The sequence below is a fragment of the Eptesicus fuscus genome, chromosome 13 (genome assembly GCF_027574615.1).
Source record: "Eptesicus fuscus isolate TK198812 chromosome 13, DD_ASM_mEF_20220401, whole genome shotgun sequence".
Classification (NCBI taxonomy): Eukaryota; Metazoa; Chordata; class Mammalia; order Chiroptera; family Vespertilionidae; genus Eptesicus; species Eptesicus fuscus.
In genome coordinates this window covers 84,509,455-84,521,957 of record NC_072485.1, presented here as the reverse complement: position 1 = coordinate 84,521,957, position 12,503 = coordinate 84,509,455, and the positions used below count along the sequence as shown (strand labels likewise).

At 62.2% G+C, this 12,503-nt stretch overlaps 1 protein-coding gene across 1 annotated transcript; it reads right to left on the bottom strand.

Moving 5' to 3' along the window:
• Positions 1–452: 452 nt before the first annotated feature.
• On the bottom strand, positions 453–11,907 carry IFITM10 (interferon induced transmembrane protein 10). Its single transcript, XM_028137416.2, has 4 exons — positions 11,888–11,907; positions 11,093–11,195; positions 9,848–10,300; positions 453–1,035 (listed from the first exon to the last, which is right to left on the bottom strand). Exons 1-4 carry the CDS (start codon positions 11,905–11,907, stop codon positions 886–888), a joined length of 726 nt encoding a protein of 241 aa, XP_027993217.2. The 3' UTR covers positions 453–885.
• Between the last annotated feature and the right edge of the window lie 596 nt (positions 11,908–12,503).

Here is a 12,503-nt window from a genome sequence, read left to right as displayed (position 1 = left end):
TCCCCAAGGGGGCTGCCTGATCCTCCCGGGCACCTCACCAAAAGGCCTCCTGGCCCCCCGTCTTTTTTGTTTGTTTAGAGGAAGGGAGAGGGAGATAGAAACATCAGTGATACAGACAATCATTGATGGGCTGCTGCCTGCACACCCCCCACTGGGGATCAAGCCCGCAACCCAGGCATGTGCCCCGACAGGGAATCGAACTTCGACCTCCTAGTTCATAGGTCAACTGAGCAAAACCAGCCGGGCTGCTCCCCTGTCTTGCAGAGCGGACAGACCTCAGGGTTAGGGAGCAAACTTCCCCGGCAGAGTCCACGGGGATGCGCCCTGGGCCTGGACCACCAGGCAGCCTCTGAATGCCGCCCCCCCACCCCCCCGCCCCAAGCCTCCAGCTCGCACCCGGCCCACCCGGCGAGGCAGGGACAGAGGCTGAGCCGGCTGGCGCTGGGCAGGAGTTTATTGAAAATTCACAGACACAGGAGCTCTGAGCAGGGTCACAGGGTCGCAGCTTGGAGACTGGGTCGGGAGGGTGGAGGGAGTCCCCAGATGCCAGCAGCCCCCACACGGGGAAGCTCCCTCAGAGCCCTTCTTTCTGGGTGTCAGGTTGGAGGGACCCAGGGACCCGGGTGGGGGCGCACGGGGTTGGGGCGCAGCCACTGGAAGCCAGGGGGCAGCAGCCCAGGAGGAACCAGGGGCCGGAAGCAGGGGGAGGGCCAGGCGGCGAGGGGCCTGCACGCAGCTCGCTGCCCTCGACAGGGCGGAACCTCGCCAGCCTGGCTGCCCGCTCACGGCTTCCGGGCCCAGGGCGGACGCCCACTCTGCCCCCACCGCGGCATCCTCGGTCCTGAGAGAGCCCTTCCGGCGCTCCGGCGTCCGCAGGCGGCCGCCTCAGTAGTCGGTGAGCGGGTACCGCAGGAAGATGAAGACGAGGACGATGCAGGAGGCGGCCAGCGCGGAGCTGGTGATGTTGAACAGCCGGGCGGTCTTGGCGTCCTCCACGGCGCCGTTCAGGTCGTTCAGCAGCTTCTTGTCCCGGACCTGCAGCCGGAGGGGGGGTGAGTGAGGGCGCACCAGGCCCGGCCGGGCGGGCGGAGAGCAGGGGCCAGGGCAGCAGGGGGCCCACCGCAGCGCCCCGTCCCGCCGGCCGGCCCGTGGTTCCGCTGGACAGAGTCCTTCCCGTGGACACTGCCACCTACACAGTGCCCGTCGAGAGGGAGCCAGGAAAGGCGAATACGGCGCAACGTTACCCGCGGCGAGGCATCTGGTGGAAGGCACACGGGAATGCTTTGTACGTTTTTAGTCTGAAAATGTTTTATACAAAACACCTGGTGAGTAATACTGTTCTGTACTTGAAAGTGGCCGAGAGCGGAGATCCGCAGTGCTCTCACCACACACACACACACACACACACACACACACACACACACACACACAAGGTCATCATGCGACGACGTGATGGTGGGACCGAGCCCGTCGCGGAAATCACTGGCAGCACCGACTCCTTGGGCTTGACGGTTGTGTGTTGATTGCATCTCAGTGAAGCTGGAGAGAACTAACTAACTAACTAACTAACTAACTAACCAGGAAGCTGGTCTCCGAGAGACGCGATGGGATGATGAGGCAGCGCATGCGTGTCCTAAATTGATCGGTCCCAACTAATTGAAAATCAACCGAGGCCCCAGCTGGCGTGGCTCAGTGGTTGAGCGTTGACCTATGAACCAGGAGGTCACAGTTCGATTCCCAGTCAGGGCACATGCCCGGGTGGTGGGCTGGATCCCCAGTGTGGGGCGTGCAGGAGGCAGCCGATCCGTGATTCCCTCTCATCATTGATGTGTCTCTCCCTCTCCCTTCCTCTCTGAAATCAATAAAAATACATTAAATAAATAACAACAACCTAAGCCTCAGAGGAGGGAGGGAGGAGCCAGGCAGAGATGGGGTGGGGCAGGAAGGGAACGTCTTCACGTTAATAGGTTGGTGGGTGGACAAACAGACAAAGGCAGGGGCTGGTTTGAAGGAGGAAGGTGGACAGATAGTCGGGGACAGTGATGGATGGGGGTGCGTGAGGAGAGACAGGAGAGGAGAGGAAACAAGCCCGTGCTAGGGTGTGGGTGAAGCACATGGACAAAGGTGCTGGATGGATTGGGTGGGGAAACGGGAGGAATGGGTTACAGAGAGAGAGGTTAGGAGGAGCCGGAAGAGTGTAATGAGCGGGGTAGGTGAGGGGTCAGAGAGGGGGAAAGGAAAGGTGAGGCTGTGGACAGTGGGTGGGCGTGTGCGATGGTGGGTGGACGTGTGTGATGGAGGGTGGACGTGTGCGATGGGGGGTGGACGTGTGCGATGGAGGGTGGACGTGTGCGATGGTGGGTGGATGTGTGCGATGGAGGGTGGACGTGTGCGATGGTGGGTGGACGTGTGCGATGGAGGGTGGACGTGTGCGATGGTGGGTGGATGTGTGCGATGGAGGGTGGACGTGTGCGATGGTGGGTGGATGTGTGCGATGGTGGGTGGATGTGTGCGATGGAGGGTGGACGTGTGCGATGGTGGGTGGACGTGTGCGATGGACGGTGGACGTGTGTGATGGAGGGTGGACGTGTGCGATGGTGGATGGACGTGTGCGATGGAGGGTGGACGTGTGCGATGGAGAGTGGACGTGTGCGATGGTGGGTGGACGTGTGCGATGGACGGTGGGCGTGTGCGATGGAGGGTGGGTGTGTGCAATGGTGGGTGGACGTGTGCGATGGACGGTGGGCGTGTGCAATGGAGGGTGGATGTGTGGTGGACGTGTGCGATGGAGGGTGGACGTGTGGTGGACGTGTGCGATGGAGGGTGGGCGTGTGCGATGGAGGGTGGGCGTGTGCGATGGAGGGTGGACGTGTGCGATGGACGGTGGACGTGTGCGATGGAGGGTGGACGTGTGCGATGGTGGGTGGACGTGTGCGATGGACGGTGGGCGTGTGCGATGGAGGGTGGACGTGTGCGATGGAGGGTGGACGTGTGCGATGGAGAGTGGACGAGTGCGATGGTGGGTGGACATGTGCGATGGACGGTGGACGTGTGCGATGGAGAGCGGACGTGTGCAATGGTGGGTGGACATGTGCGATGGACGGTGGGCGTGTGCGATGGAGGGTGGGCGTGTGCAATGGTGGGTGGACGTGTGCGATGGACGGTGGGCGTTTGCAATGGAGGGTGGACGTGTGGTGGACGTGTGCGATGGACGGTGGACGTGTGCGATGGACGGTGGGCGTGTGAGGTGGTGGGTGGACGTGTGCGATGGACGGTGGGCGTGTGCGATGGAGGGTGGACATGTGCGATGGACGGTGGGCGTGTGCGATGGAGAGTGGACGAGTGCGATGGTGGGTGGACATGTGCGATGGACGGTGGGCGTGTGCGATGGAGGGCGGACGTGTGCGATGGAGGGCGGGCGTGTGCGATGGAGGGTGGACGTGTGCGATGGAGGGTGGACGTGTGCGATGGAGGGTGGACGTGTGCGATGGTGGATGGACGTGTGCGATGGAGGGTGGACGTGTGCGATGGAGGGTGGACGTGTGCGATGGAGAGTGAACGTGTGCGATGGACGGTGGGCGTGTGCGATGGAGGGCGGGCGTGTGCGATGGAGAGCGGACGTGTGCGATGGTGGGTGGACGTGTGCGATGGACGGTGGGCGTGTGCGATGGAGGGTGGGCGTGTGCAATGGTGGGTAGACGTGTGCGATGGACGGTGGGCGTGTGCAATGGAGGGTGGACGTGTGGTGGACGTGTGCGATGGACGGTGGGCGTGTGCGATGGACGGTGGGCGTGTGCGATGGAGGGTGGACGTGTGAATGAAAATGATGGTTATGTGTCCTGACAAATGAAGGGATGGGCACAACCACGCTGGGGCCAGAGAAGGCATAGAGGCGATGGCGGTAAGAATGGAGAGGAGGATGGTGGGTGAAAGAACAATGAAAGTGATAATAAGAGAGATGGCGATGGGCATGGAACTGGGCTAATGGCGTGACCTGGTCTTAGCTCAGTTAATCCTCTCAACGACACTTTGAGGTGGTACGTGCCCCTTTGCACCAGGAGCAGGATTCGGTGCGGAGAGATGGAAGGCCCCAGGGTTCAACCCCTGCTGTAAACTAGAGGCACCATGAACAACGGGTGCATGGCTGTGTGGTCTATTCAGAAAGTGGGAGAGGTGGGCAGATGGGGGAGAGAAGGGAGAAGGAAGAATAGAGAGGGTAGTTGGATGGATGGATCCCTGGCACAGAAACATGGGAAGAAGGAGGAAGGAGAGATGCAGGTATAACAAGAGCAGTGAGGGCTGGGAAGATGGATGGGTATGTGGATGGTGGGCTGGGCATGGATGCACGATGGGGGTGTGATGGACGGTACTCTGAGATGAACTGAATAAACAAAGGGGTCTGGGGGGGGGGGAAGGAAAGTGGGTGGATGGATTGAAAGATCGGTATAAAGTTCCATAACGAAAACTGGGTGAGTGTGTGGGCAGGTAGGTGGATGGACGAATGACATCAATGGCTACAGTGAGCACAGATGAATAGATAAAAGGGTGGTCAGATGGACGGGTGGATAGACGAACGGATGGAGGAGGGATGGATTGTTAAATTGATGAATTCAGCACGTGGAGTGAAAGGAGAGGAGGAAAAGAAAAAAGGCAAGAGAATACACAATCGTAGATGAATGGGTACATGACCAGTTGGATACATGGATGGATGAGAAGGGAGGGGAAATAGACAAAAATGATAGGGGATAGACTGCATGGATGGGTGGGGTCAAAGGTGCAAATGAGTGAAGATGCGTGGAAAGGTGTACGTGATGTGTGTGTGACTGAGGTGCAGCTAGAAGAGCAATGGAGAGAAGGGATGTAGGTGGCTGGAAGGATGAACAGATGTACTGACGTGTGGATTGGGGGATGGAATGGAGCTGGTAAGTAAAGTGGAACAAGTTACTGCAAAAGTGAGGTTAGATGAATAGTTAAGTGAATTGATGTATAAGAAGGGGATGGGATGGAGAGAGTGGGAAAGGGAGCAGACGCTTAATGAACATGTAAAAACATGGATAGATGACTGGTGGGTGGTTGGATGGATAATGGATGGGTGGATGGATGAATGGATGGATGATGGATGATGGATGGATAGATGGATGGCTGATGGATGGATGGGTGGATGGATGGATGATAGATGGGTGCATGACTGAATAGGTAGGTGGAAGAATGATGAATGGCTGATGGAGGATGGAAGGGTGGATGGGTGAATGGATGAATGGAATGGATGATGGATGGGTGGATGGATGGATGGATGGGAGGATGGATGGATGGATGGATGGATGGATGATAGATGGATGAATGGATGGATGGATGGATGATGGATGGGTGGGTGCATGGGTGAATGGATGGATGGGTGGATGGATGGATGGATGATGGATGAATGGATGGATGGATGGATGATAGATGGGTGGATGGATGGATGATGGATGGGTGGATGGATGAATGGATGGATGATGGTTGGATAGATGGATGGCTGATGGATGGATGGGTGGGTGGTTGGATGGATAATGGATGGGTGGATGGATGAATGGATGGATGATGGATGATGGATGGATAGATGGATGGCTGATGGATGGATGGGTGGATGGATGGATGATAGATGGGTGCATGACTGAATAGGTAGGTGGAAGAATGATGAATGGCTGATGGAGGATGGAAGGGTGGATGGGTGAATGGATGAATGGAATGGATGATGGATGGGTGGATGGATGGATGGATGGGAGGATGGATGGATGGATGGATGGATGATAGATGGATGAATGGATGGATGGATGGATGGTGGATGGGTGGGTGCATGGGTGAATGGATGGATGGGTGGATGGATGGATGGATGATGGATGAATGGATGGATGGATGGATGGATGATAGATGGGTGGATGGATGGATGATGGATGGGTGGATGGATGAATGGATGGATGATGGTTGGATAGATGGATGGCTGATGGATGGATGGGTGGGTGGATGGGTGGATGGATGGATGATAGATGGGTGAGTGGATGGGTGGATGGATGGGTGGATGGATGGATGGATGATAGATGGATGAATGGATGGATGGATGGATGATGGATGGGTGGATGGATGAATGGATGGATGATGGAGGATGGAAGGGTGGTTGGATGGATGGATGATGGATGAATGGATAGATGATGGATGGATAGATGGATGGCTGATGGATGGATGGGTGGGTGGATGGGTGGATGGATGGATGAGTGGATGGATGGATGATAGATGGGTGGGTGGATGTGTGGATGGATGGGTGGATGGATGGATGGATGATAGATGGATGAATGGACGAATGGATGGATGATGGACGGGTGGATGGATGATGGAGGATGGAAGGGTGGATGGATGAATGAATGGATGGATGATGGATGGGTGGATGGATGATGGATGAATGGATGGATGATGGATGGGTGGATGGATGGATGATGGATGATGAAAGGTGGGTGTGGATGGATGGTGTTGACGTTCTGAAAGGAGGGAAGGGCAAATATGTATATACAAGAGCTGACACAGCATCCTCCCTCCTATCTGTCCTTTCTGGCTTTCCTGTCACTAAGAAGTCTCACAGCCTCCTGGGCCCACTGAGCTGCTGTCACGTCCTCGTTACATCTGCTCCTCTCCTGTCACCATCCCCGTACTGGGTCCAGCCGCATGCCCTCTTGCCTGGACCCTTGCCCCAGGCCCCTAACTCCTCTCTGCCTCTGGGCTTCTCCCACCGCCACCCTCCTCACTGACAGCTCTGCTCACACGTTCCTTCCGCGTTTCCCAGGGGAAGAATCACAAACCCCTCACAGGTGGTCCCCATCCTTCACTGCGCGCCTCCCGCCCGCCTTTCCTGGACCATCTTCCTCCGCTCCCCACAGAGCACGGGGCCTTGCTGTTCCCCGACTCCTTGCCTCGTGTCTTTGTTTTCTTCCTCGGGAGCACCTGTCCCCTCATCTATCCTTCAAGGCCCCGGGACAGTGCAGGAAGCGTCCCATACCAACCCCAACCTCACCCTCGTGTTCTTTCTCTGAAACACGGGGATGCTCATTTCATCTTGTCCTGTCCATGCACCGCTAACCCAGCACCCCTGGGCCCCTAGGCTGGCCAGCCCTGCCTTGGGCACTGATGGCAGCAAGAAGGGACGGGTCTGGTGGGTGGACAGCCATGGCTGGGATGGGGTGTCTGCGGGGGAGGGGGCTCGGCCAGAGGGAGTCAGTGGAGTATCTGCAGAAGAGAGACCCGGGTCTTACCTAAGCCCTCGGGCTGGGGAGCAGCATGTTGCAAACCGAGGTTTGCTCACAGGACAGCTGGGCTGGGGCGTTTGGCGAGGACAGGCGAGGGTTGGCATGGATCTCAGGGGGCTTGCAATGCCAAGACAGGGAGTGACGAGGGGGTCAGTGGTCATGACGGGCAGCTTGTGCAGACGGCGTGGACGGAGAGCTGATGCCTGTGTGCCTCCCCTGGACACTGGGTTGAGCAAAATCAGGCTGCACCCTCGTGGCAGGCCCAGCCTGCAGTGAACTGTGCTGCCCGGCGTCAGGGGAGGGCAGACAGGCGGCGTGAAGATGGATAAGCAGATGTGCGAGGCAGGGACACAGCCTTTATTTCACACCCACAGAATGCCAGCCTCTGCCCGGCCCACGTGGGCTGCCGTGAGCCTTGTGAAGTTTCTACTGGTTTGTGAACGATGAAGGGATGGGCTCAGGGAAGCAAGGTGGCGTCTCAAGAGCTCCCTGCCCTGAGGGACCCAGCTGGGAACGCAGCCAAGGCCTCGGACCCCAGGCCTGCCGGGTGCCCTTGGAGGTGCATGCACATGCTGTGGGTGCAGCCGGCGGGGGATGTGCAGCTGGTGGACAGATGGATGAACTCCCCAGAGTGAGAGCCCAGCCGCCAGCACTGTCCTCCCTGCCTGTGTGGAGGCAGCTCACCTTGCACGCCCTCCCAGGTGAGCCCCGAGCCTCTGCCCCTCGCTGCCCGCAAGGAAGAACGCAGGCGAGCAGCCCCGGGTGGAGGCGTCGACCTCCTGCCCCTCAGAAGCACCAGCTCCGACCTGCCCCCCACCCCGCAAAAGCCTGCACCACTCAAAGCCCATGACCTACCTACAGCCGCAGCAGATGGGCCTGCCCCGTGCCAGCCGGCCGCCCACAGCCAGGCCCAGGAAGGAAGGGACGCTTCCGAACAGGAGCCCGTGCTGCCGGGCCCAGGCCCACAGGCGGTGGGCACCACAGGAGGCCGAGCTGGGGCTGGCCTGGGAGTCTCCACCCCCAGCTCCCAGGGACCCTCCCCTTTGCTGCCTCTGCAGCACACACAAACACACATACCACACATGCACACTCATGCACTCACACCTCATGCACTCAGCGCACACATATGCATGCACACACAGACAAGCACACACCTATATGCATGCCCACACTCAGGCACACACATGCACACTCCCAAGTAGATGCACACGTATGCACTCACACGGCCGTGCATGTATAAGTATACAAGGCACACTCACACCTACACCATTCATGCACACATGCTCAGACACATGCAATTCCACTCACATATGCATGGACACTCACACCTGCACGTATGTCCACACTCATGCTCATACTCAGTGTGCTCACACACACTCATGCACACACACACCTGCATGCACGCACACACTTTGTGCACACATGCACGCTCACGCACATTCACTCACATAACATGGTTCCACGTGGTGGAGCCCAGGACCAGGCACACAGGCCGGATTGGAGGGCTGAATGGCGGTCAGCGATGCCGATGCCGAGGTGAGTCAGGAGGAGGGGGAAGCCAGGCGGTCAGATGCGCGGTGCCAGGATGGGCGGGCTCAGAACAGTCCACGTCCTTCCACCCGCCCCGCCGCTCTGGCCCAGCCCCTCCCCTCCCTGCAGCCCCCATGGACCCCTCCCCACCCCCGCTGTCCCCGCCTTGCTGGTCAGCTGCAGCGGATGAAATGAACCGGACCTTGGGCCTCACATCTGGGAAGAGGGATGATCCGCTGGATGCGGGCCACGCCCGTCCTGAGCCACAGGGCGGTGGGGGACCTCTTCCTGGGGTCGGGCTCCAGCGGCCCTGGGCTCTCTGTCCTTACACACACGTGTACAGCCCTCTTCCCGCCACATGTGAGTGGTCACATCTTCCCTCCTGTGACCTGTCTCCACCTTGCCCTTGGCGGGGGCCTGTCTGCTCCTGGCCAGCTCCTCTCAGAGCAGCGAGGGGCTCTGGGGCCGTGCCCCCCCCGGGCAGGCTGCGGGCTCCGAGTGTAGGGACAGGACGTGCTCACGGCTCTCCCCCTGGCTCCCTGGACAGACCGTCTAGAACCGCGTGTAGAGGGGGCAGGGGGAGGGCCATGACTGGTGACCAGTCTGTGTGGCCGCCCTCCGCATGTCTGCCCTGTGTCAGATTCCCCAGCGAGGGGCTTGGACAAGGTCTCCAGCCGCCCCGACATCTCCTCCTCCTGTCAGAGGGGGAGGACTCCAAGGCCCCTCCACCTCCCCATCCATCCAGGGCAGCTGTCCAGGTCTAGGTCCCCACCGGCACCCAGAGGACAGCCCTGGGCCCTGAGTCCGCCCCCTGAGCTGGCGGCACAGAGCCTGGTCCTGTGGACCCAGAGCCCAATCAAGACCCGGGAGCCCCCAGCTCAGCACGGGAGGGCGGCCAGAGCTCCCCACACCCTCCTCGCCGGCCTCCCCGTCCTACTCCTCAGCCCCCTTGGCTGCACCCGCTGCACCCACGGCTTCTCTGAGAGGGTGGGCCAGAGCGGTTCCCCCCCCCCCCGCACGCCCCCGCCCGCCTCGCCGCTCACTTTGAGGGAGTAGGCCAGGGCGATGAAGCCCAGGCAGCAGAAGTTGAGGTAGACGAAGTTGAAGATGGACCACAGGTAGTAGTCGTTCACCTCGCTGGTGTCGGGGTACACCTCGACGACCGTGGTGGGGTTGGTCATCGTCTTCTTCTCCGCCAGGTGCTTGCAGACCTGGGGCGCGCCGGCCCCCCGCACGCTGTCCGCCTTGCCGCTCTTGGACTCCACGGGGAACAGCGTGGGCGCCATCGGGGGAGAGGCCGAGGGCTCCGGGGCCGGGGCCGCGGGCGCCTGCAGGGCGGGGGGCTTGGACACGCAGGCGAAGCAGCCCTTGGGCGACCCGGCCGGGGGCCTGGGGATCCAGAAGGCCCCGTCCAGGGGCACGCGGGCTTCCTGGGCGCCGTCCGTGGTGCCGGCCAGGGCTCCCAGCGGGGCTGGGCACGGGCCGGGGCCCTGGGCCTGGAGGGAGGGAAGAGGAATCGGAACTGGGTCCACTCTGGGGGCCCACCGCGTCTCCCCTGCAGCCCCAGGGCAGCCCCAAAGGACATGGACGTCCCCGGGGAGGCGGCCAGCTGCCCGCCCGCCCGCCACCTGCCTCCCGCGTCACACCAAAGCCCTTCAAGCAGCCCTGGCACGGACATTGGGGGCTTTTCATCGCTTTGCCATCTGCGCACAAACACTCACCCACTGACACACCAGCCACCGCCCCCACAAGGCCCGACTGGCTCGCGTCGCCATACACAGAGCGCCAGCACCCAGGCCCCGGCCCCCGCGGGCAGCGCACCCACAATGAGGCCTCTGCCGAGCTGGCAGCCAGCAGCGCTGCCCGGACACCTGCAGCGGAGACGCTGACACATCGCGGCGCCCCGGACCGGCACTCCCTGTGCGCTCGCTCGGAGATGCCGCCAGGCCAACAGCTCCCCACGGCGACGCGCAGCGTGGACACAGCGACGCGGGCTGGGGCGCCGTGGCGGAGGGCGAACGGACAGGAGGCTGCGGGGGCTCCGAACTGGCGCGCCACGACGTCCCCGCCCCCACCCCGGGCCCCCCGCGGCGCCTGGGACCCCGAGCCCCGCGCTCGCACTCGCAGGGCGCCACCCACCCTGGACCGCGACGGACGCGCAATGTCACGGCGAAAGGAGCACTTTTCCAAGGAGGCGCCGCGCCCTGCGCCCCCCCGGGGGTCTCCGGAGGCCCGCGACCCCGAGCCGGGTCCCAGCGCCGCAGCCAGGACGGAGCGTTCTCACTCACGGGCAACTCCTGGGCCGGCGGCCTGACCCCTGCGCTCTGTCCGCGCGTCCTTCTTCGTCCCGCGGCCGCTGTGTCTGGCCGCTCCGCGTCCCAGTGTCCCGACCTCGGTGCGGGGAGCGCGCGGAGCAGGGGGGGCGGGGAGCGCGCGGGGCTGGCGGGGATGGCGCTGATCCCCGGAGCCTGCGCTCCCTCCGCAGCGCCAGCCAGGCGGGCGGCGCGGCTGCAGCCCAAGCTTGACTCACGGCGGCAGCGGCGGCCGCGGGCACAGCCACCTCCCGCCTCCTCCGGCGCAGGGTGGGGGCAGCGGCGGCTCGGGCCGGAAGCCCGACCCCCAGGGGTTGCAAGGCTAGCCAGGGATGGGCCCCCCACAGCGCCATCCTGACTCCGGTACCCAAGCCCGCCCCCTGCCCCTCCCTCTGGCTGAGCCCCTGACTGCCCCCTGACCCCTCCCAGCGGTCTCCCCAAAGAGCCCCTGTCCTCCCCCGCACACTCCTGCCCCCAAACTAGCCCCGCGGAGGTCCATGTCCTCCCGGAATCTGACCCTCGCAGTCCCGAGCCCCCCAGTTGCAGTCCCTCTGTGGGCAGGATGGAGCACCCCAGTGCCCAGCCCTGCAGGCTCCCGTCCCTAACCAGAGGCGACGCCCCCAGTTCCAGCCCCCTGAGCCACCAAGCACATCCCTGTAGGAGCCCTGCCTCTCTCCCCAAGTCTGACCCCCCACTCCGGCCGAGCCTCTGAACCCACCTTCCTAATCCAGTTCCCGCACACACTCCGTCTCGGAGCCCATGTCCTCTCACCAGTTGGTCCGTCTGCCCATGGGGCCAGATGTCCTTCTCCAAGACCTAGTGACACGTTCTCCTTGGAGCTCAGTCCACTCTCCAGCCCTCCCCTCTCCAGGAGCCCAGCCTGTCCCCCTGGGTCCCACCCCCCTGGGCCCCATCCCACCTGCATCCCATCCCACTTGGTCCCGTCCCACATGGTCCCATCCCACCTGCATCCCATGTCCCCACCCGGTCCCGTCCCCCTGGGTCCCACCCCACCTGGTCCCATCCCACCTGCATCCCATGTCCCCACCCGGTCCCGTCCCACCTGGTCTTCTCCCACCTGGGTCCAATCCCACCTGGTCCCGTCCCACCTGGGTCCTGTCCCACCTGGTCCCGTCCCACCCGGTCCCGTCCCACCTGGTCCCCTCCCACCTGGGTCCAATCCCACCTGGTCCCGTCCCACCTGGGTCCTGTCCCACCTGGTCCCGTCCCACCTGGGTCCCGTCCCACCCGGTCCCGTCCCACCCGGTCCCGTCCCACCTGGGTCCCGTCCCACCCGGTCCCGTCCCACCCGGTCCCGTCCCACCGGGGTCCCGTCCCACCTGGGTCCCGTCCCACCCGGTCCCGTCCCACCCGGTCCCGTCCCACC